This window comes from Diabrotica undecimpunctata, chromosome 1, assembly GCF_040954645.1.
Source record: "Diabrotica undecimpunctata isolate CICGRU chromosome 1, icDiaUnde3, whole genome shotgun sequence".
NCBI lineage: Eukaryota > Metazoa > Arthropoda > Insecta > Coleoptera > Chrysomelidae > Diabrotica > Diabrotica undecimpunctata.
In genome coordinates, this window is record NC_092803.1 from 156,240,268 (window position 1) to 156,266,506 (window position 26,239).

The window sequence follows — 26,239 nt, forward strand, 5'->3', positions numbered from 1 at the left end:
TGAAGGTTTATTGACCAGATTGCAGGTGCCGTTAGGAAAGAGCCAGCGTCTAACTGTCGCTTATATGGCAGCGATACTGGTTTTCTGCAAAATAGTGATCTTGTTTTTATATGGAAGAAATTGGGGTACTATCATGAAGACATAAGCTCCATATGATTCGAGTAGTGGTTCGAGAACACTCTCCAGCGTACAGATAGTACCTCTGTCATACTATTGGATAATGCATCGTATCACAGCCGCCTTGTTGAAAATCCATCATGCAGAGCTGGCTACCAGAAAAATGTATTTCATTTACAGAAGATACGGTCAAGCAGAACTAAAGACGCGCAAAGGAGCCCTAAGATGCTCAAGGAGCATCGTGGTAGATGTCGTCAATAAGCTGTTGATTTAATGGCTAGACTTTATAGAATTACTGATTTGATACCTTACCATTGTGAGTTGAATCCAATTGAATTAACTTAAATGAAGAGATATGTTGCCCGAAAAACGTGCTCTATAACAAACTAGTATATATTGCATACAGCCTACAAATTGAAAGAACGCTGTTGGCCATGTATTGAAAATATAAGAGAAAAAGTGAAAGCGGGATGGGATAATGGAAAATGTTAATAAACCTGTAAGAGTAAGGATTGTAAAGAAAAGAGCAGTTTAAGGGAGGCCTATGTCCAGCAGGGGACGTGATAAATGAAGGCTGGATGATGATGACGAATAGTAAGGATATTCTCCAACGAGTTACAAGAGTGACTCAATGAAGTTATAAACCATTTAGATGTTATTAGTCACATTTTTTAATTTATTGTTATTATTATTATTATTATTAATAGAGAGTTTTTTAATTAACTTGAAGAAAATCACAAAAATTCTTTATTGTTTAAAACATTGGACGCGCTTCGACATCTCTGTCATCTTCAGCTATAAATTTAGGAGATGGTAGATAATAAAATGCACAAGAATGCACAACTTCAAGAAAGCATTCAGTAGACAAAAGATTATTTAACATAAAAATTTGTCACTTACGGAGTATAATAAAAAAAAATAGGCAAGGTTATCAGCGCTATAGGAGATAATTGTTAAAAAGAACTCCAAAAGGCCAATTACTCTCTTCTGGGTACCATTTTAAAGAGATAGGATGGGACCAGAATTTGTGACATGTGTCAGTATTGTCGTACAGTTAATCGACATCGAAACTATTCGGCGACATAATTACTCTTTAAAGGGGTATGGAAATTTATGTAAAATCTAATGGATGTTAACGATATATGAGATAACTACAAACGCTGTTAAAACCAGAGATGGAGCTTGGTGGTTTTTAAAAGAGAATTCAGTTAAAGACATAAATAGAGATCCAACCTTACTTTTGAATTTAACATGAGGCTGGTAAAACTGGGGACCAGAAGTAATTATTGAAAGTCTTTCTTCAGAAGGTTAAATGGGGTGAGTAAAGTGGATGCCAAGATGGATATGTTATAGGATTTAACCTTCTTTCAAACTACTGCGACTCCTGCACATCATACGACATAATTACTTATAATGAGTTCGGTAACAACACTGCTCGAGCAATACTATAGAAGTATACATTAAGTCACAATATATAATAGTAAGAAATTCAAAGGAAAACTCACCTGATTACTTCAGAAATTGGATCAAGAATCTAGTAAAGTAAGTTCAGTTGAACTGTGGCATTTAATTTACTTAAAAGTTTATGTTGATAGAAATGTAAGGCTCTGATGGTAGAAGCTGTTCATTCAAAACTATTTTAAGATCATTTAATTAAGCTCTACCAATTTATAATTTTTTTTGCCATTTGGCAACAATGTCACCTTAAATCTCTGACATAGATAATGATGTGCATTGGGATTCATACTGTACCAACTATACATTTAATACTTACAAATGGAAGAAAAACGAGAGCAGATACAAAAACAGAAACAAAAAGAATACTTATAACTTCAACGATAAGAGACTTAAGATCAATTGCCGGAAAAACGTTACGGAAAAGAATACCAAATGCCGAAATAAGAGATTTGTGTAAAATAAGGGATATTATATCACGAGGGAGACAGAGAAGATGGAAATAGAATCAGCATGATACACAAGTGGATAGTGAGAGACTAGTTTAAATAGCAAAATATTAAAGATCAAGAGATACCAGACCACTAGGAAAACCCTTTAAAAGGCGGGATATATTGCAGTCAAACGTCACAGCCTTAATATTGGACAAGAGCAGGCCTATGGCCTAATATAAGAAGAAGGCGGAAAAGAACACGAAGAAGAAGACGAAGAAGGTAATAAACGATCTAAAGAGTTCAAGAAAGAAGAATCACTGTCTCAGATACGATATTTTTGGTTAAAATTTAATAAACTTATTTTGATACATTTTCAAAAATAATAGTTTTAAAATAAATCGGACACTGTTTCTGTACATAATGTATATAAAATTATTAAAATTGTTTCTAGCTAATTTCGCTAACACTTGAGTAGCTTTCACCTGACGATCAACGACATAAGCAAAAATATACACGCACTGTTCGAAAGTCTATAGTTAAAGTGGTATGATCTATTGGTGGAATCTTTGGATCCTTCCAGGTTTCCCCTAGTGACTTCTTCCTCACATCTACCAATAGCTTCGGCGTCTAAGCTACTCATAGGCAGACCGTTAACTTCTAAAGGTGATATGCAAAAGTTTTTTGATATGAACTCTGAAATGCTCCCATTTGTAAGTGGACCTTCCAATAAAGAATGGATGTGGCAGTTGCATGGGAAATGGTTAGATATCACAGTAAGTTTTTCGACCTCAATAATGAGAGTATCAGCTTTTGGTATTTCTAAAATATGGTTTCCCTGGAACTTTAAATGACCGATTTTTTGTTCTTCGGTGATATTAAAATACTCAATACCGTCTATTTTATTATTTAGAATATTAAAGGTCCTTATAAAGGACATACCGTTAAATGCAGAACCGTCTATCGTTCCTAAGTCAGACTCCTGTATTGAGAATACTCCTATGTTCGTTAGGCCTCGGAATATTCCTGTAGTTAGAGCTGGCAAGTCCATAAATGCAAGTTTGATGTATCCCACAGTATCCAAGCCATCGAACGCATCTGGTTCTATCACCCTTATACCTGCAACAAAGAAAATACTAGATCAATAATATTATTATAATAATAATACATACATACATATAATAAAAATATAAAAATAATAATATTTAAACAATATGACGTGTTCTGTGGGACTAGAAACCTCACATTTTTATAGTGATGAAAACTTTAGCATGGTTCTGATTAATATTCGTTTTATAAGATATAAAACAGTTGAATTATTTTTGTTTCTAGAAGAATTAGGATTTCCCCCGATATTTGCGGTTACCGAACACTGGCTTGAAGTTAACAAGCCTGTTTTTGTAGAAAAATATACCGCAATTGTGTGATCGTCCAAGTTCAGCTCATGGTGACACAATAATTCTTTCTACAAATAATGATTTCTCTCCTATAACAAAATATGACTTTCTGTTGAATGAATCCTTTGTTGAGTTTTCATTGGTTTATAAGAAGAATCTTAATCTATACATTCTCTACACTTATAGATCACCTGACTCTTCCACGGAACTATTTTTTTAGAACCTGTTAAATTTGTTAGACGATTTGACCAATAAAAGCAGAAAGATTTTTTGCGGTGACTTGAACAATAATTACGCTGTTGCTTGTGCTACCCAAGTATCCTTGGTCAATCTATTCGAATCGTATGGTTTTACAAGGCACTCCTTCAAGAATTAGTAAAACAACATCTACCATAATAGATTATATTGTCTCAGATTTCTCACTCTTTGATATACGTTCTACAATTATTAACGTATGACTCTCTGACCATAAAGCAATATATACCAAGTTTAACATTCTTAAACAATCCTTGAAAACCCAACGTTTAGGTAGGATTTCTTCAGCCCAAAACTTTCGTAAATTCCAAAATTTGTGCTTGACTTGTTAATGGCACTTTCCCTCTATGGACGTGGACTATAATTTCAGTAATTTTTTAGATAAGCTTGTCTGTATTTTGAATAAGACATTTACTTTAATTACAATTAAGTCAACACATCACAAACTCTGGACTACCAAGGGTATCCGCATATCAGCCAAGAATATGCGTTCACTACTGTACATCAAGAAATTCGCTATCAATGTATTTGTCACTGAATATATCTCCAAGTACAGAGGAATCTATCTAAAACTTATCAAAACAGCTAAAAAAATGTACTATGAGAATCGTCTGGGAAGCTCTAAAAATGTTGCAAGGGAAATTTGGTCCATAATAAACGATCTTCGAAATAAAACTAACACAGCTAAAACACTTTCTCTTCCAAACCCTGAAAATCTAAATGAATACTTGATAACATCAGCTATTTTGCCACAACAAGATCCTATTTCCTATCTTCCCAATTCAAAAAAGGTCTCGAATTCATTCTTTATAAGACCAGTTAATAAATCTGAACTGATCCAAATAATCAGTAGTATCAAAAGCAAATCTTCCCGTAGTATTGATGGACTATCCATAAAAATTTTGTTAAATGGAAAGGTATATTTCCAGAGTGCCTAAAGACAGCCAGTAATATCTGCAACTATAGACCTATTGCCTTACTACCTGTCCTATCCAAAATTATTGAGGGACTTATAAAAGCCCGACTTATGTCATTTCTCGTTGAAAACAACATTTTATCGCAAATTCAGTTCGGCTTTTTATCTAATAAATATACCAGCGATGCTATGTTTTCTGTACTACATTAGGTCTATCTAGCACTAAACAATAAACTTTATACTGCCACTGTTTTTTGCGACTATGCCAAAGCTTTTGATTTTGTAAACCCTGGCATTTTGATAAAAAAACTACATTTCTACGGAATTCGAGGTATTTCTTTGAATTGGTTCCAATCTTACTTAAGGAAAAGGAAACAACTAGTTCGAGCAAATGGGACTATTTCTATTCACTTAAGCTATATACGTAGAGTACCACAAGGTTCAGTACTGGGTCCTCTACTTTTCCTTATCTTTATAAATGACATCACTAACTTAAAAATCGATGGAAAATTTTTTCTGTTTGCTGATGATACCAGTATTATCTGGAAGAACTCTAATATTGCAACGCTTCGTGCAATTATAACTACTGATCTACTTAAAATAAAAACTGACCTCAGCCTGCTATGCAATAAGATCTGTTTCGAAGGAAATCAATTTAGCATCTTCGAAAATAACACATTTTTCTTTGTTCGAGTGTCATCTTCGATATGGCCTTCCTTTTTGCGGTTCTAGTACAGCTGCCCAATCTAATGTTTTAAATTATAAAAAAGAGCAATACGGTATCTTTTTGGCCTCAGTAGAATAACACATTGCAAAAGTTACTTCAAAAATCACAGGATTTTAACTCTTCCCTCTCTATATATTCTAGAAACTGTTTGCTTAATTTGTAAACACCTACATGTTTTTCCAGCAAGAGCTAGTCATGACTACACCACTAGAAATTCAAGCTTTGATATATATTTTCCGAGCCCATCCACTGAGTTAGTTAAGAAATCTATATTATATTCGGCAAAAAAATTATACAACCATCTCCCTTTGCAACTTAAATCTACAACTTCTTTCCTTAAGTTCCGTAAATTGACAAAAGCCTATCTATGTGAAAGACCTTATTATTCAGTGGAAGAGTTTCTCAACGAATAATTAAGAAAGTACAGTTCGTTTAGATACAAGTAACAAAGTATTTTTATATATATTTGGGTACCACATGCAGCAGCTTAAACTTATTCGTAAACTAGTTCGTAAGGTTTTATTATGCAATTTGCAATATATTAAAATTTTGCAATGGATTGTACTTATATTTTATGTTCTATTCTGTGATATTGACTATTTATGTAATTTTAGTAAATATTAATTGTTATTGCTATTGGTATTATTACTTTTTTTTTTTTCAGTAACAATAAAGCATATTTATGTTCTATTTTAATACTAATTCAATATACACAATAGAATAGATTAAAGTAGAATGCAATTTTATTTTGATCAAATTAATCATAAAAATGGTTTTCGTTTTTGACAAGTCCAGCTAGTCCAATGAAATGTTTAATTGAATTTTTTAGGCATTAGCATGCATTTCTTAGAGAAAGCAATTTTTTTGATGTATTAAAATGATAAGTCTTATCTTATACACATATTTTATTATATTTTTTTCCTTTGTTGCGAGCTATGTCGATATCTTTTACCTTTATCTTACGATCAACTCGCATTAACCTTTTTCTTGAAACGTTCTAAACGTTTGGCATTGCTTTCCTCAGGTAGCTTAGCTTCCTCCGTGGATGTGTTGGTTGTTGCTCTGAAAACCTCTGAAAAACCAACATTATTGCCTCAAATTGGTCTCATTGCTCCTGTAGTGATCTTTTCCCAAGTTAATATGCTCCTCTTCTAACTTGGCTGCACCGTACTGAAGACGACCAATAGTCCGAAATACGTATATACGGTTGCCTTCCATCTTATATACATCTTTTATTATATTTTTTTCTTTGTTGCGAGCTATGCCGATATCTTTTACCTTTATTTTACTACCAACTCGCATTAAATTTACAGGGTGTTTGGTAGGTCGATGGAAATTTTTTAAGGGATAATAGGGGACGCCATTTGCAAAATTTTTTGCTAATAATGTATCGCTCAAACTGTTAAGGTTTCCGAAATAAAGTTAAATTTATCAATATTCGAAAATAAGGCTGTTCGTCTATTTTATTTTTAAAAATAATTATCTAAGCTAGATACTTCCCTGACATACAACATGCCTTACGTATTACTTGCTCAGATTGCAAAAATCCTTCGTTGAATCTTAATGCAATGTTAAGATAACCTTCATTAATGAAACGGGTAAGAAAGGTAAAACACAACAACGATACATCATGCTTTTTGCAACATTTATTATGCCTTATTAAGTATGTGCATAAACTTCAGAAAACAGTCATTGTTATTTAAAATGAGAACCACCATTCCTAATGCACGCTCTTGCCCTGCGTCGTATTTCTGATGTGGTTACTTTTAACTTCAGTTCTGCCCTTATAATGTCAGCTGCTTCGATAATCCTTTTCATTAAATGAGCTCTAGTTCGGATTGGAACTTGATAAACAAGTTCTTTCAATCTGCCCCAGAGGTGGTAGTCACACGGTGTTAAATCGGGCGATCTAGCAGGCCACAAAATCGGTCCAGTTCGTCCGATCCAACTATTGGGATGGTGATTGTTGAACCAAGCCATAACAGCAAGTGCACAATGTGCAGGGCATCCATCATTTTGGTACACCATTCTTCGTCTGATAGCGAGGGGTAAATATTTTAAGAGTGGTGGTAATTCATTCTCTATAAAGTCTAAGTACACTTGACTATTTAACCTGCCTGGCAAAAAGTAAGGTCCTATTAACTCTCGTCCGATAACTCATACCCAAACGTTGACACTAAATTTTTGCTGAAAATAGTGACAAATTTAACTTTATTTCGGAAACCTTAACAGTTTGAGCGATACATTATTAGCAAAAAATTTTGCAAATGGCGACCCTTTTATCCCTTAAAAAATTTCCATCGACCTACCAAACACCCTGTATATATATATATATATATATATATATATATATATATATATATATATAGTAAACTCTTAAATATTGGGGAAATTTGCAAGAAAGACTCTAATGTGTATCAATTGTTTCGCCAAACGTTTTCGCCAAAGAGAATTAATGTGGCTTCTTCAGGGCTGAAAGAGAATAAATTATAATTAGCTACCATATATTATCTATTAAAACATTATTGATCTTACCGTAACTTAGAATTGTAGAGTTAGAATATTAAAAAACTTTGCTAGTAACATAGTGGTGTTTTTTGTTACTATGTGCAAAAAAAGTTTTTTTATAAGGTTCGAAATGTATGGTAGCTTTGAACTTGACACGTAAAGGCTTACCCAAGGTTAATCGAAAAACCCAATGTAACTACATTTAAAAGGAGGCAATTCTTTGAATTGTCGGCAATAACTAAATTTTTGATTTTCAGACAGTTAAAAGTGAGGTTCTGTTTGAGCCAGAACGCAAGCGCTGACAACTTCATTATTAGTTCGTATGAATCTTTATGTCGTTAAGGTTCATTGCTAAGAAACGAATGAATTTAAATCCCAGTAAAGGGAAATATTATTTTGATTTTCTTTATTTAATTATATTATATTGTTCATGTACTATTGAATCTTATTGAGATGTATCTAAGAAAAGCAAGGGAATGTTATATATTTTTTGTTAATGAAAATTAATTATAAAGGTATGTTAATTGTTAATGGATATATCAGTCAAGTTAGTTATCTGTGATATAGTATTGTTCTTGGTATCTGATTTAAGTAACAGGTGGTATATATCGCTTAGATTCTTGATGTCACTCTTAACATTAATGGAGAAATCGTTAAGGAAAATATAAGACATTTCAATGAACTCTCTTTTAGATTTATTGTTCTCACGGTGGAGAATTGTGGTGTTGGTATAGTCCATGAAATGACCAGTGGAATGGACATGTTTGGCTAATGCACAACGGTCAGGGTGAAGTCGAGAATCACTTTTGTGTAGTGTAATACGTGATTTCAATAATTGAGATGTTTGACCGATGTAGGAATTGTTGCAAGAGAGACATGGAATGTTGTAGACAATATTACTAAGCCTATCTATGGGAGTCTTATCTTTTATCTTAGAATAAAGATTATTAATTGTTAGGGCTGATCTACAAGCCACATTAAGTTTAATGTTGTTATTATTATTGCCAAAGCTATTTTCAACACATTTCAGAATCCTTGTTAACCCCGAAGTGATATCTCTGAAATATGGTAATGAAAAATATTATATGTTATATGTTAATTTTCATTAACAAAAAATATATAACATTCCCTTGCTTTTCTTAGATACATCTCAATAAGATTCAATAGTACATGAACAATATAATATAATTAAATAAAGAAAATCAAAATAATATTTCCCTTTACTGGGATTTAAATTCATTCGTTTCTTACCAATGAACCTTAACGACATAAAGATTCATACGAACTAATAATGAAGTTGTCAGCGCTTGCGTTCTGGCTCAAACAGAACCTCACTTTTAACTGTCTGAAAATCAAAAATTTAGTTATTGCCGACAATTCAAAGAATTACCTCCTTTTAAATGTAGTTACATTGGGTTTTTCGATTAACCTTGGGTAAGCCTTTACGTGTCAAGTTCAAAGCTACCATACATTTCGAACCTTATAAAAAAACTTTTTTTGTACATAGTAACAAAAAACACCACTATGTTACTAGCAAAGTTTTTTAATATTCTAACTCTACAATTCTAAGTTACGGTAAGATCAATAATGTTTTAATAGATAATATATGGTAGCTAATTATAATTTATTCTCTTTCAGCCCTGAAGAAGCCAAATTAATTCTCTTTGGCGAAAACGTTCGGCGAAACAATTGATACACATTAGAGTCTTTCTTGCAGATTTCCCCAATATTTAAGAGTTTACTATTTAACTAATCTGCAAAGATTAAATTTCTTTTCTATATATATATATATATATATATATAACGTATATATATATATATATAGATATATATATATATATATATATATATATATATATATATATATATATATATATTATATAGATTCACATTACACAAAAACAGAAATCAGAATTTGATATCAACCTTAGGATGAAATTAATTCCCTCAGAATTTTCAACTCAAAACATGGCTATTTGCCCACAAGATTGAGGTAAAGTAAGTCAAATTGCTATAACAATTTCCGGAGTGGAAATCGATACGTCAAAACCAGCGTAAAACATAATTTTCATTACAATCAAATTGTGGTTAGATCCCATATAAATAATATTTAACTTAAATTAGTTCGCGTTGGAAACATTGTAAACATTTTGTAAAAATAAAAACAGGACTTTATTGCACTCGACAGAATAGGTGAAATCGATCTTTCAAAAATGTTAGCTTGTGAAGGTAAATTTAACCTACCGGAAGGTAAATTAATCCTTTCGACATTGTTCAAGCCGCTGAACGCATGCCGCTCCAGCTTGTACAACGGATTATTCGTCAGAACTAACAGCCGCAAATTGGAAGTGCCCGCGAAGGCATACGATTCGACCTTCTTTATCTTGTTGTGGCTGAGATAGATGGCGCTGATGTTCTGTAACCCCGCGAAGGCAAATTGCGCCACCGTAGCCAAAGGGGTCTCTTGAATGGATAACTCCCTCAAGCGGGGCAATCCTCGGAAGGCGAACGGTTTTATAATGGATATGTTGTTGCCGTCCAAGGAGAGCTTCCTTAAGTAGCGGAGTCCCGAGAACGAGTCGCTTTTGATGATGGGAAAGTGATTGCGGGTTAGGGAGAGATGCTCCACCGATGGGGGAAGTAGTTTCTTTGGGATTTCTTGCAGGCCGCCTGAATTGCATAATACCTGAAAAATAGAGTAGTTTAGTTAATAGGGTCACTAGATTTTGGGTAACACATGTAATAAGATGTAATTACATATATTTGCAGAACATTCAAATACATATAAACAGATAATTTTGAACATTCTTTAACCCTAATAGAAAAACGCAATATTTTGTATTTTTTTAAAAAAGTTATATCGCTTAAAGTACTTACAGTGAAATTACCAAACGAAGCGTTAAAGTTAAAAACTAACATTTAATAATATTTTACTGTTGCATTTACACGGTTGTTCATTTTTAATGAATACTAATGTTTTCGTAATGGTTGATAAACTGATTTGGTTAATAGTTGTAACGTGTCTATTTTTAGTTTTTTATTTATTTATTTATTTGTTTATGGTATTAAAAGACTTAATATACTTAGAGAAAGCCTTGACTACATAGAAAAGAAAATGCGAAGGCATGGTAGTACCGGTACAGAACGAATACCTATATACGTAAAGCTTTGCAGACGATCAAGTAGTGATTGCACAAGACCAAGACGACCTCAGCTACATGTTGAAGAAACTACAAGAAGAATACACTAAGGCAGGCCTAGATATTAACCTCGCGAAAACAGGGTACCTATCTACAAGTGAAGAAGACATTGAAGATCTACAAATTGATGACAATGTAACAATCACATTAAAGGATAAATTCAAATACTTGAGGTTTATAATCACGAAAAAGGCAACAACAGAGGAAGAAATTACACAAAGATTAGAACAAACAGGAACAGCAATCCGACAACTTAACTTAGTATGGTGGGATAGACACCTAAATATAAAGACAAAAACACAGATTTATAAAACATTATTGAGAAGTATTATGACATATGGGGCTGAAAATTGGATCATAAAGAAGAAAAACAGCAGTCAGATAGTAGCAACAGAGATGGAATGCCTGCGAAGATGCTGCAGAGTAACAAGAATGGATAGGAGAAGTAATGACGAAATAAAGCAAAGAACATTAATAGAAACAGACATACTAACATATATAGAACAAAAAAGACTAAAGTGGTATGGACATGTAAGAAGAACTAGCGACAGCAGATGGATAAAGAGAATAACCGAATGGAGCCCCATAGGAAGGAGGAAAAGAGGATGAGCCCGAAAATCCTGGAGGAACGAAGTAGACGACGCCATGAGTAAGAGAGTCCTAAACGATGGAGAATGGTACAGCAGGGAGAGATGGAAACGCTTGAGCGAGGGAGGCAGTCAATACTGTAGAATCCCTAAATACTTTTTTCTTTTTGGGTGTATGAAATATACACCCAATAAAAAATGGAGCTTTGCTAAGGTGTACTATTTATTCTGAATCCAAGCTTTCGGTGGTTTTTTGCCACCTTTATCAAGGTCTACAAAGAAAATTACTATGTTGTAACAATTTGAATGATGCAATAAAAAAGCTATAAAAAAACTTACCCGAATGTATGATTCGTGGCATAAACAACAACGTTAAATAACATGATATGTACTGCAATTACAACTACCTTAAAAATGTTACTGTTTAAAAGACACTTAGACAATTAATACATACGTTAAAAATTTTAAAAAACAAAATGAAAGACGACATGTTAAAACAATCGTCGTTGCACACTTGATTTCAGTCACATTTCACATAGCAGAAAGAGAGAAAGTGGGAGGACAATTATTGTTTAAATAGTTTGAAGAAAATACAAAAAACAACTTTCAAATTAATGTCTAACAAAATACTGTTTATGAATTTTGAGTACTACCAACTGTATTACCAACTTGAAATTGAGCGGGAAATTACAAATATTATTTACAACATAAACAATAAAAAGAAAATAGTATTTAGTAAATAGGTTTAGAAAAAACAACCAAACAAAAACAAAACTGAATTAATAACTGAAGTTTGATCAAAAAAATTCAATTAATAAAGAAATTTTAAAAAAGAGAAAAGAAAACTCTGAGATGCAAAATAGCTCAGTCAAAAGTCAATATAAAATTGTAAATTTTGCTAAAATTCTGGATCTCAGATCTTTTATTCAGATTGTTATTATCACTCTTGCTGATATGTACCATCTCTAAGAAAGTTCTCTTAAATTTATTTTTCTCTCTGGCTAATATTTTTACATTGTTGAAATCTATCTTATGATCTAGATCGATAGTATGCTCTGCCAAAGCACAAGTAGGTTTGTTTAATCTACAGTCACTCTTATGAGAAATGATACGACTAGACAGATTTCTTCCAGTTTCACCAAGGTACGTGGATGGACATTCAGTACATTGAATACAATAAACAACATCTGTAGTCTCTAAAGTAGTTAGAGGTTGTTTTATTTTACTATACAGCTGACGTATGGTTTTGATGTTATTTCTATTAACAAAACATCACAATCAGTGCTAATATTATTTTCTTTTTATTGTTTATGTTGTAAATAATATTTGTAATTTCCCGCTCAATTTCAAGTTGGTAATACAGTTGGTAGTACTCAACATTTATAAACAGTATTTTGTTAGACATTAATTTGAAAGTTGTTTTTTGTATAGCTTTTTCATTGCATCATTTAAATTGTTACAACATAGTAATTTTCTTTGTAGACCTTGATAAATGTGGCAAAAAAAACACCAAAAGCTTGGCTTCAGAATAAATAGTACGCCTTAGCAAAGCTCTATTTTTTATTGACTACCACACCCAAAAAGAAAAAAGTATTTACATATTTTTTCCAAACTAGTGAAAACATTTTGGACTACTTTTTCCTATATATATATATATATATATATATATATATATATATATATATATATATATATATATATATATATATTAAAAGACACAAAAACACCAACCCACATCTCTATATGAACGAATGAATCCAACGTTTTAACTTTGTTTAGGCTATTGTGCCTCTTCAGGGGTGGTATGTTTGTTGGATATACGTGAATCTACATGCTGCCGCTCTTCGAGACAAAGTTGAGGCTGTAAAGCAGAAGTGTCAGAAGATTTCCTACTTTTTGGATGCCGGTGGAGAATAGTTGTGGCTGCGTCCTTACCTAGGATCAGGTATCGTTGTGCAATGAGATTGCGAAGGGAAACCAATGAAAACCAACCCTGTCCTTGTGATTTTGAATTCGACTCTTAAGGAGTGTACGGGGTGCTCACTGTTTGGTGTTTGGTGCTGTGGATGTGCGAATTTGTGTAGATATTGATTGTGTGTTGTTGGCTTATAACTTTTGGTGTTTATATGTTTATGATTGTGAGCTTGGTAGAGGTAAAGTGTGTGTAAATGGGTAAATGATAAGTGTATACATGGATAATGAATTTGTGTGTGGGTAAATAATAAGTGTATATACGATAGTATACACATTAGACAAAGCCATACGAGAGATAAATACGTCAGGGAGAAAAGCCATCACAATGTTAAACAGCATTTTATGGGACCAATCCATCAGCAAAGAAAATAAAAAGGGGATATATGAGACTATACTAAAAGGTATCACTTTATACAGCTGTAAGGTATGGCCACTGAAAGAAAGAACACTGTCAACGCTGAAAGCGACGGAAATGGATTTTTGGAGAAGAGCCGCAGGAAGATCTAGAAGAGAAAGGATTACCAAAGAACGCATTAGAGAAATAATGGGAATCAAACGAACAATCACAGATGACCTAACAACAAAACAACTTATCTGGTTTGGACACATACAAAGAATGGACGAACAACGATTGCCAAAAGAAATACTAAAGTGGCAACCAGAAGGAAAGAGAAAACGGGGTAGACCGAGAAAAAGTTGGAGCGAAGGAATAAATAAAAACTGAGAGAGAGAACCATAGAAGAAGATCTATGGAACAACCGGTCCAAGTGGCGATTGCAAGTCGGAAAACGGCGGAGAACGTTATAAACCGACAAGTAGTAGTAGTATATACGATAGTGCATGTGTGTGTTTTTCTTCTTCTTCTTGTGCCACTCCTATCGGGGATTGGACATCATCAAGGCTATCCTGACCTTGTTTATAGCTAACCTTAAGACTTCATTAGTGGTACAGTCAAACCACTCTCTCAAATTATGCAACCATGATATTCTTCTACGGCCTGGATTCCGTTCTCCTTCTATTTTTCCTTGCCTTATATTTTGAATACAGAGATATCCTTGGCAAATATTATACAAGAAGGTTTTTAAAATATTTAAAATTAGGACGACGTTTAAAAAAATCTCCTTGCTGTTTAGAAAGAAAAGTTTAGGGTTTTTCTTTCCCAAAAAATTTTAGGGTAAATATTTTTTTAAAAGAAATATTTATTATATTGTACATAAGCGGTTATTACAAAAAATATCTAAATTTATCAACAAACATTACATTGAACCTTCTAACAAAACAGACTTTAAAATTATGGTTATGTACCAAATGGCAGAAAAAGATGCACAAACTGTTATATATCGAAATGAAACTACCGCTCTTTTCTGAATTATTAATTAATTATCAAATGTTAATTTTATTTAAAAAAAACTAAAATATGTCAATTAACTGACACATAAAACTTATATTTACTCATAAACTTTTTAAATTCACATAAGAGCAAATCTTATTATATTAACGATAAATGTTTATTTAAAAAAAATTAACAAAACTACTCGCTTCACTCCATAATTATTTCTCTTTAATTTATTAAAAACAGTTTGTTACCGTAGATTTGAATAAAAAACATTGTCCCACAAACTTCAATCAAAACAAACCCTGACCTTGGAAAGACACAAAATGGAGGCTGCCGCTAGATAAATCCTGAGATAAATAAAATCAAATACCAAAACTCGACTTCAGGTTATCCTGGATGATAACAATATGTGATTCTTCAAACTCGGCTGATTATTTTCCACTTAAAACCATATCGGCTTACTTAGCCCTCAGAACTCTGTTATTAAATCCCTGATCACAGGATACAGCTTACAGAAAAACGGCGATTATCTAAATTTATAAAGATTGCCACCTATCGTTTTAAGCTTAAATCACCTTCTTCTCACATACACATGGAATTAAGTGAAACTTTTGACGGTTTCCAAAACTCTTCCAAAAAGGAACATTCTTTCTCAGTTGCTGCCATTACTCTCTTACGGCTGTCAACATTCCGATGACCAAATTCGGACTTTGAATGAATTCCATTCTCCGGTCCACAATGAAAATGACTGCTTCGCGGCCGGTCTATGAGAAGTGACATTATCCTCAAAAATCATTTCGTCAACACACCAAGTGCCTGGAAATGATGTTTCACATAATTAGACGCTACACGCCTGGCAACCAACGAATAAAAAGAAGATGTATCAGTTCATTGGTCTTTTGGGTTCATGAACTTAGTTCAAATGCCTTCACTATTACTGGAGCAGAAAATCCTTATTTTTTTTAATGATATTGTTTATCTGCTATGAGTTGTAAGCACTTTGAGTTGTTGCTCAAAATGTGGCACTTTTCGAATAATGACGAATGTAAAGAGGGAGATAGACTGCATAGAATTCAACCACTTGTCGACCTACTCTTAAGAAAATATCAAGACTACTCCAGGAGAAGTATTTTGTATCGATAAAAGTATTGTTCGCTTGCAAGGACGATTAGTGATGAAGCAATACATGCTTCAAAAAAACACATAAATTAGGTATTAAATTATTTAAGTTACGCTGTGGTAAATACTAAAATTGGAATTTACAAATATATGCTGGCAAAGAAAGAGATAGAGGAGCTTCAGTTCCTACCAAAGTCGTGATGAATCTGTCAAGAAACCTCTTGAATGCAGGTCGTATTGCCATCACTGATAATTATTACACCAGCCTTAAACTAAGTTATTGTATACTAGACAACCGTACACATTTGATTGGAACTTTGAGATCAAATCATAGATGTAACACAAAGGAGGTTTTGGATAATTAATTGAAGAAGACCGAAACGTTTTCCAAAGAAAATTCAAGAAGTGTATGTGTGATAAAGTGGCATGGCAAACGCAATGTTCTTATTTTGTCTACTAGGCACACTAACAGTTGTCAACTTATGAACGGCCATACAGGACCCATAAGAAAACCAGATGCTATAATTGATTACAATACTGCAAAATCATCAATTGATTTGTCAGACCAGATGTCCAGCTCTAATTCTGCTTTGCGTCAATCATTAAAATGGTATCGTAAAATCGCCATCAAACTTCTGCTAGGTACAACTATTGTAAACGCTTATATAGTATTTAAGACACTTTCTAATTCAAACATGACAATTACTAAATTCAAAAAAGTAAGTGTATCTGACGTACTCATAGGTGGAACTTATTTCTATCTAAAATAATTGATTTTTTACTTGTAATATGATATACACGTAATACATAGCGCATATGTTAGTAAATATATTTACTCACATATCCATACACGCCAGCCGATCATGTTGCCTATGCATTTTTAACGAAATGACGGTCATATACCCTTTACAGATACTTTTGTTAAGCCATGCATGGCGGATAATATGACGGTCATGATGTGAGTTACTAGTACTATAGGCCATTATGACCGCTGTGGCAGTCAACCTGTTAAATATGCCGGAGTGTGTATGTTCACCTGAGACGGAGATTATTTTTTTACAGCAATTTTCATGTTACACTGAATAATGTGTGCTGTTTTACTTTTATATATTTTATAAATAGCGAATAATAGGCATATTTTCAGTCTATTTAATTACGCTTAACCGTTTTTAGTAATTTCTTCTGTTGGATACGTCAAAATCCTTTTGCATAATCGATAAAACTGGCAATCCTGAATTGTACAAAAATCACATTCGAGATTTAAAAACTAATCCTTCAAAAGTTCCTGCGTTTATTCCACTTAATATTCTCATATCGTTCCTGTTCAAATTTATTAAAAGATTCATTTCACGTCATGTTTAAGGCCGTTTAACAGTTTTATTATCCTCCTCGAACTATACTTTTATGACCATATGAATTTTGCCCAGAATCGGCTTTGTTGGTACTTAAGTTTAACCCGGCTTATGTATTTCGAAACAATGTAAAAATCATGCAGCATGCTTTTATATTGAATGCGAAAAAATCGAGATTATAACGAACAAAAAGTTTGTGTTTAAATAAAACTGCCATTAACGAGAGTTTAGTCATGGATTATGTTTAAAAAATACTACAAAATATATTTAGATCTAAAGAAGTTAATTCACTTGCAATAATATTAATACTGTAATATATTTTACCAATTTATATATTCTTGTACAGATACAGTGGTGGCAACAACGAAACGTAATGTCAAGTAAGACAAAGACAAGCTAATATTGAAAGCAAGCAGCTTTACAACCCATCAAGAGGAAATCTCCAAATTTTTATGGATAGACACAACAGAGGAAAATAACCTGATAAGAGTGTTAAACTATAAAATAAACTTCAAAAATAAAAGAGGAAAATTCCAGTAGAAAAGATGATATCATAATGGATATGACCTGAAAAAGACCAAATTTCGCTCAGCAAAATGCAATAACAAGAGATCACCATCCATACGAACAGAAAGGATAAAGACAATATAATAATCAAGCAAATAGAGGAAACTAAAGAAAGGAATTCAATCGAAACGTAAGGTTATTAGAATTAAAGAATAGTCAGGTGAAATTATAAAATCCACATTTGGGGTTTTAAACAACCAATTCCCATATAAGATACAGTCGGAATTAGAGTACCACATCTACAACTTCGACTTAACTTAACAAACTTTAAAAAATAAAAACAGAAATCTTAGGCCAAGTAAATATATTCCTTATAGACACACGAGCGGATATTTCTATGCTTAAATGGTAGCAAGATTTTGTACAAGAACATAAAAGATCTGATACAGAAGCAAGAATAAGATTAGTAACCCAAGGAGAACTATAAACAATGGAAAAAACCGAGACAACACTAGATGTATGCAGCAATCATTTTGTCCATACCTTCGAAATCATGGAAAACAACTTTCCTATTTCCTATTCCTATTTCAAGGGATGGAATAGTCGGAAGATACTTTATCACTAGGTATCAATGCATATTATATAACGCCAATTCAGAAATGCACATCAAGAATGACAGATGCAAATGACAGTACAAATATTTTCGATAATGTAGATAAAAACACTATACTAATAACACCTTGATGTAAAGTCTACAGAGCACTTCGATATTTTCAAACGCTGAAGGCCGATAGGGTAGTAAAAATACAAGAAATACTACCTGGAATATTCATAATGAGGGCGATAATATCAAAAAATACCCCTTGCATCAAAATTAAAAAAAAAATACAACAAAACAGAATTTTTGAAGGATGGAGATCAAGCAAACTAATACCCCTTTTTAAAAAAGGAGACAAATCGGACCCGGAAAATTACAAAGGAATTAATTTATTAAACCCAACACTAAAATGGACAACCAAAGTGATAACAAATAAACTGAATAACATTATATAACTGAATAAAACTAGCAAACTAACAATAAGGTTTTAGGTCGGGAAGATCATACACCGAAGCTATATTTATAATGAGGTAAGTACAGAAGAAATAATTAGAATAAAACAAACCGACATATCTATGTTTTTTTGGACCTTAAGAAAGTATTTGACCGGGTCAAATTAAAGGTCGTTATCCACTTATGGTACGCAAGAGAGATACATCTCGGAATAAGCAAAACAATCGAAAATATCTACCAAAACACCACAATAAAAGTAAAACAAGAAGAAGAACTAACCGACTTTATTGAAGCTGGCAATGGGACAAGACAGGGAGATTTCCTGAGCCCTCTATTGTTTAACCTGTTTATGAATAAAATAATTAAAAAAGTAAGAACTAAAAACGAATACCAAATGGGAGAAAAACAACCCAATATAATCTTCAATGCAGACGACAATACTACTCTCTCAAAAAGAAGATGGTTCACAACGTATGCTGCACCAATTTAATATAACCGCCAGAAAATTTAACATGTTAATTTTAAACATTTCCAACAAAGACAAAATGCATGGTTACAACAGCAAATTTACTGAGAGTAACAAGAACTGGGTATCAAATAGAAGAATAGAATGGAACGATTATATAAGCCAAAAGGCAACAAATAGAGTAGTAAAGACGGCAAGAGACGGTTCCACAATAGAAAGACGATCAGTAGGAAGACCAAGAAAACGATGACACGTCAACTGACTGAAGGCCTATTGAAAAACAGACAAAGTCATGTTTGGATAAAAAAAGAAGAAGAAGAAGAAAAAGAAGAAAAAGATCAAAATTTTAAACACAACTTATGAAACTGTAACGGTAAAGAGAGGTAGACTCAAAACATAAGATATCAAATTGTTTAACATATACAAATTAATCAACGACATTAAAGACAGGAAAAAAGAGTTACGGAAATTACTAAAGCTAGTCATTCCAGAATACACAGGAGATAAATTAGTATCGTTATGTGAAGACAAAAACTGAGATTAAAGGAACACATACCATTTACATAAAACATTATAGGATACCACACGCCCAAGTCAACAATTAAGAAACCAGGAAATTGTCGAGCCATCGACATCAGAATACAATAGCCTGGTTGTACATACTAGTCCGATAAAGGCTATAGATGGATAAAGCTATAAAGCATGAAGATTATGTATAGAATTTAGACAATAACAAGAAACTAGTTACAGATAAATTCCCCTTACCAAAAATAGTTAATATTAGACCAACTTGGAAGAGCAAAATGGTTTGTAGTAATAGACTTATTATATAAAATATTTGAAGAGCATTCCTGCATTCAGGATCATGACATCGATTATACACTTCAAATGCTCAAATATTTCCATAATAACATTCAATTTACTTATAAACTAAAAGAAAACAACAAACTTACTTTTCTTGATTTAAGTTTAGAGTATAACAACAATAACCGACTGATAACAACTAATTGGTTTACAAAAGATGTTTGATTTGAAAGTTATCTAAATTTTAATACCAACGCACCTATAACCCATAAAAGAAGTGTTATATTTAGTCTAACTGAGAGAGCAATTTAAGAAAATCTAAAAAAAGTTTTTATAAAAAAGAAATATCTTAAATATCTTAAGAAAAAAATAATTATTCACAAAAACAAAAAGAGAAATCAAACGATTTCTACTTAGCGAAACCGAATTCTATTCACAAAAAATTTACAACCATCTAATTAAAAAAAGAAGTTGCATTATCAGAAAACAATCTAATTCCAATACCAATCCAAAAAACCCACACCATACCTAGCAGTAATATTAGTAATGTTATTAAATCAGACATATATAAAATAAACCTACCATACATTAATGGATTCTATGAACAAATGTCCAAACGATTGGCAAAATATGATATTATTGTTGGACATAAATCGTTAAAAACATCTGGAAAATATTTTTCAAAATTTAAACCCAATATTAATAAAAATCATAAGTCGTATGTTATTTACCAAATAAATTGTAAAAAAGGCAACTCAACATATATTGGGCAAACACACCAATATCTGCATAGACGGGTTATTGCACATAAACATAGTGTATAAAATAACAAATCAAATACAACAGCCTTAGCCAAGTATTCTCTGGTAAATACCATCTTTTGATTTTGAAAATTTGCAGATTTTTCAAAAAGAACAAAACTGCAGCAAAAGATACATATTGCAGATGATTCACATAAAAAAATCTATCAATAATAAAGCTGACATCAAAGATTTTTTCAATAAGTATTACAATTTAATAAATTGAGTTGTTTTTAAATGCATCATGGCGGATGTTTAAAACACCATCCTGAATCTTAACCTTTTAAAAAGTGCAATCATAAAAAATATAATGTAATGTAATGTTTATAAGATAATAGTAACAATGAAGTGATTTACAAGAGCACAAAGCGTTTTTATTGTTCAACAATTAAAAAAATTAGGGAAAATAGATCAATTCGTGATGCTTAACGTACTGATCGTCAAAAAACAAGCCGCTCAAATCTCAATATGGAAACAGCGCGTAAGACTGTCGGTAAGAGTCCATGAAAATTAATTTAGTGTTGTGGACAAGAATTGAAATTTCAAAAAGCTGTCTACAGCGTATTCACTGTATATCTCGTCTCCATGTTTAAAAACTGAATCCTAACAACTGAAGCCTGCCTGTCTGACAAAACAACTGAAGCCTAATGCACAGCGAAGAGTTTATTGAATGGATTATTGAACATCAACAAGTGGGTGCTGATTTTTTGAGCAAAATCATCCAAAGCGATGGAGCATATTTTCAACTTGATGGCTTTGTTAATCTTCATAATTGCCATATTGGGGTTCTAAGAACACACATGTGACTATTAAAAAAACATACCGTACACATCATATGTACACTACCATACGTTTTGCAAACATATTCCGAAAGTATCCTGTATACTAATCTAATCCATATTTCATACCCGATAATATATTATCTTCATTATTTACTGTGTAATTAGTCATCTGAATTATATTCACATTAAAATATAATTTCCATGTATATATTATCTATTAGAATGATAATACAAAATCGGTATTTTAATACAAATCAAGGCATCATATAAATTTTCAATATAAATTTTGGATATCTGCTCGTTAAATGGTTTATGGCCTCGAATAAATAAAGTAATCATAAATTTCAGAAATTAAAGAGAGGTTAATTTTATCTCCGAAATAATGAAATATTTTATGATGATACTTATAGTAGACAAAGTTACAGAGCTGCTTTTTTACATAATAATTATTTCTTGATACAGATAAAAAAGTAAAATAATATAAATATTATAAAGATGGATATTTGTAATGAGTATTGACGACAACCATTTTGCAACTAATGTACATGAAATGGAAAAATTAACCTCCATAACTCTAGGTATTGGTACCATGGTTTAGAGAGGAAGTGAAGGCAAAATGTGAAGAAAAGAAGAAAGCCTTTTTACAATACAGAACACAACAAACACAACAGGCATAAAACCACTATAAACGAATTAAAAATCAGACGAATATTTTAGTAAGACAAATAAAAAGGAAACACTGGCAGCGCTTCTCAAAACAGATAGATGGAACACGGAACACAAAAAGAAATATGGAGAATCATCAGAGGTCAATGAAAAGAGATGAACGAACTAATAAAAATGAAACACATTCAGAAGGAAACATGGGTAGACTACTTTCGATCTCCATTTGCTAAAGGTGACGATAATGAACCACCAATACCAGAGATGACGACAAACGAAGAAATTAGTATTGAGGAGGAAGAGGTAAAGGAAGTATTAAGGAAATTAAAAAATTAAAAATCATCAGAATAGGACAAAATACCGAACGAATTTTTAAAGTACGGAGGACCAGATCTGACCAAACAACTATTAAACTAATCCAAAAAATAATAGAACAAAACACAATTCCTCAAGAATGGAGATTAAGCATCTTAATACCTCTCTTCGAAAAGGGAGACAAATCGGACCCGGAAAATTACAGAGGAATTAATTTATTAAACACAATAATAAAATTAATAACCAAAGTGAAAAGAAATAAACTGAATGAGATTATAACATTAGCAGAAACAAAACAACAAGGTTTAAGGTCGGGGAGATCGTGCACCGACGCTATATTTATAATCAGGCAAGTGCAAGAAAAATCATTAGAATACAACCAACCGGTATATCTATATTTCGTGGACAATAAAAAGGCATTTGACCGAGACAAATTAAAGGACATTATCCACATATTGTACGCAAGAGAGATACCTCTAGGAATAATCCAAAGGATCGAAAATATCTACCAAAACAATACAATAAAAGTATAAATGGAAGAAGAACTAACCGACCCTATTGAAGCTCGAATGGGAGATTCCCTGAATCCTCTATTGTCCAACCTGATTAGGGATGAAATAATAAAAAAGTAAGAACCAAAAAAGGATACCGAATGGGAGAAAAACAACTTAAAATAATCTGCTATGCAGACGATGCAATATTGCTCTCTAAAATGAAGGTGATTTACAAAGTATACTGCACCAATTTACCGCCAGAAAATTCAACATGTTAATTTCTCCAAAAAAGACAAAATGTATGGTTACAGCAGCAAATTTACTAAAATCTAAATTGGAGCTGGAAGGTCAGATAATAGAACAACTGATGGAGTTTAAATATCTAGGTACGGAAACCTCGAACCTGAAATGGAAGATCAAGCTAATAGAGCTAACAGAGCCGTAGGCTACATGAATAAAACAATATGGAGAAATAAAAATATCGGGAAAGAAATGAAAGGCAGAATTTAGAAAACAGTCATCAGAAACACAACCTGACACAGAATGGACAAAAAGGATATTATAAACAACAGAGATGAAAACACTTAGAAAAATTGATGGCAAGATAGTATGGGGCAGAGCAAGAAGTACAGATATACGACGTTACGACGTAGATGTAAGGTAGAGAACATCAAGAACTGGGTAAGAAATAGAAAAATAGCATGGAACGATCATATAAGCAGAATGACAACAAATAGAGTAGTAAGAAGAACTCTAGGTATTAGTCAAATGAGAATCCCCACTTTATTCATGAATCAAATAACCAGCATCAAAAAAAGTAGAATATTTGGATGAACATTGTCGAAAAAAGCCTATTTTTTGTAGATAGAAACTTGATTTATGATAATTATTTAGATTTACTAAATAACCAAGTTATTCCTACACTTTAACAGAATGGAAAGTTACCACAAAATTTTTGGTTTTAACAAGATGAAGAGCCTCCCCACTATAATTGAGAGGTTTGAGTTTTATTTATTTATGATTCATAGAGTGGCCTGCTCGTCCCCGCACCTTAACCGATTAGATGTTTTTTGTTTAGAGTTATCTAAAATCACGTCTTTACATTGTGCGGCCATCATGCCGGCAGGATTTAAGATAGAGAATTATTGATGAAAGTGAACTAATACTTAAAGAAGTCTTGGAAGAAGTGACTCAGGAATTTATTAATATGCTTGCACATTGTCAGGAGGTGAACGGCGAGTATTTTCCACATTTGAACTTATTATTCTCATTGGTCTTAAAAAATATGCAGTGTGTCCCATTTAAACTAAATTAGTTAAATATATTTCCGGTAACTAGATATACAGTAGTAACAAAACATAAGGCATTTGGCACTCAGGTTATTGTACCTGCGTGCCAAGCTTGATGAATATCGTCCTTTTCATTTCAAAGATATTTACTTGGTTTTTTGCTTTATTCCAACTCTGTATAGGTCTCTTAGAAGAAAGAACATGGTACATTTTATTCGAAAAAAAGCTCATTACGAGCAAGCTTTATGCAAGATTAAGTCCGAATAATATAAAATAAGATTTTATTGCTATTTTTCCTTCTAAATTAAAATCCTGTATCAAGATATTTAAACAAAATGGCCAAATAATAAAAAACTATTTATTTAAGTATCTAACGTTTAATATCTTTTGACCAATTTTAGATATTCATGCCTTATAAACCGATCTGAAGTTTGACCTACATAAATATGGTAGTGATTAATAAAATTACCTATATCTTTTAATTGCAAAACTTAGATACATCGCTTTAGTTTTACCTTGCACGTTAATTTATAGCCAATATATTTATGTTTAACCCGATTAACAAAATTATTTAAATATTTACCTGCGTCTGAGAGAGACAAATACACTCAGGAGGACAGCTTAGCAGTAAAGTGAAAGTGGCTGTGTGCAGTATTAATAGTAACACTACAGCACAACTAATAGGCAGGCATCTGCCCATGTGCATCTGAAACAAAATAACAAAATTATTCACATATTCTGTGACTTGGTAATTCATATCTAGTTAAAAATAAAGCAACTAATCAGGTTATCCACACTTGCAGATCAATCATAAAATGAGTACAATAACGGATAACTTATTTATGGTGTACTTGAAAATTCGCACTAATATTATCCATGAACAGTCTGTTCCCCCCTTGTATCTTTTGAACGGTTATTGTTATAATAGTGAAATTTGGAGGGAGGTAATAAACAGACGTAGGCTTCTCAACTGTCATAACAGGTGACGTAATAGTGACAGATGACGTTACAGCGCCATTGTGACAGATAATTTTACAAGGGACCTTATTGCAAGTAATACCTCGTTTGAAAGGTATTGAAAATACCTATTCAGTCATAGTAATTTTGTTTGTGTTTAAGCTCATTTTGATGAATAAATTAAATAAATACTAAAATTGTAGCTTCTCATTTAATTAATAAATATTTAACAACCAGTTCTTAAATTAAGTATTCAAAATGTGCTCCATCTACTTCCTGACAGTAATGCATCCTATTTCTAAACTCTTGCCGTACTCGTTCAAATGTGTCAGGGGAAATTGCCCTACATTCTTCAACAATTCTTAGTCTGTAGGGTAAACTTTAGATTTCAAGTATCCCCACAGAAAACATTTAATCGTGTGAGGTCCAGTGAGCGAGCTGGTCATTCTATCGTACCTATCTAGCTAACGTCTTACTGCACTATAATAGTGTGCAGGAGCACCATATTGTTGAAACGTTATTTCCAAGTTGCTGAATTCATCTGGATTATCCTCCAAAATTTCTAGTATTAACGGTTTATTTGAATTTGAAAACATCTCTAGATATACTTTACTGGTTAAGTTAGTATTGAGAAAAACAGGCCGAACTATGGGGTTTCCCAAAATACCTGTCCAAACATTTATTTTTTTTTTGGAAATTGAGTATGTGTTTCACGAAAGACCTGAGGATTTGTGTCA

At 32.5% G+C, this 26,239-nt stretch overlaps 1 protein-coding gene across 1 annotated transcript; it reads right to left on the reverse strand.

The window, feature by feature from the left end:
- Nucleotides 1-1,172: 1,172 nt before the first annotated feature.
- Nucleotides 1,173-25,316, reverse strand: LOC140441009 (uncharacterized). Its single transcript, XM_072531399.1, has 3 exons — nucleotides 25,129-25,316; nucleotides 10,051-10,492; nucleotides 1,173-3,122 (listed from the first exon to the last, which is right to left on the reverse strand). Exons 1-3 carry the CDS (start codon nucleotides 25,300-25,302, stop codon nucleotides 2,485-2,487), a joined length of 1,254 nt encoding a protein of 417 aa, XP_072387500.1. The 5' UTR covers nucleotides 25,303-25,316; the 3' UTR covers nucleotides 1,173-2,484.
- Between the last annotated feature and the right edge of the window lie 923 nt (nucleotides 25,317-26,239).

Excerpts from the sequence above, each read along its gene's own strand:
- LOC140441009 (XM_072531399.1), bottom strand. The coding sequence starts at position 25,302 with ATGAATTACCAAGTCACAGAATATGTGAATAATTTTGTTATTTTGTTT. Across the intron at positions 10,493-25,128 it reads TTTGTCTCTCTCAGACGCAG|GTATTATGCAATTCAGGCGG; the intron begins GTAAATATTTAA and ends TCTATTTTTCAG. Across the intron at positions 3,123-10,050 it reads AAGGATTAATTTACCTTCCG|GTATAAGGGTGATAGAACCA; the intron begins GTAGGTTAAATT and ends TCTTTGTTGCAG.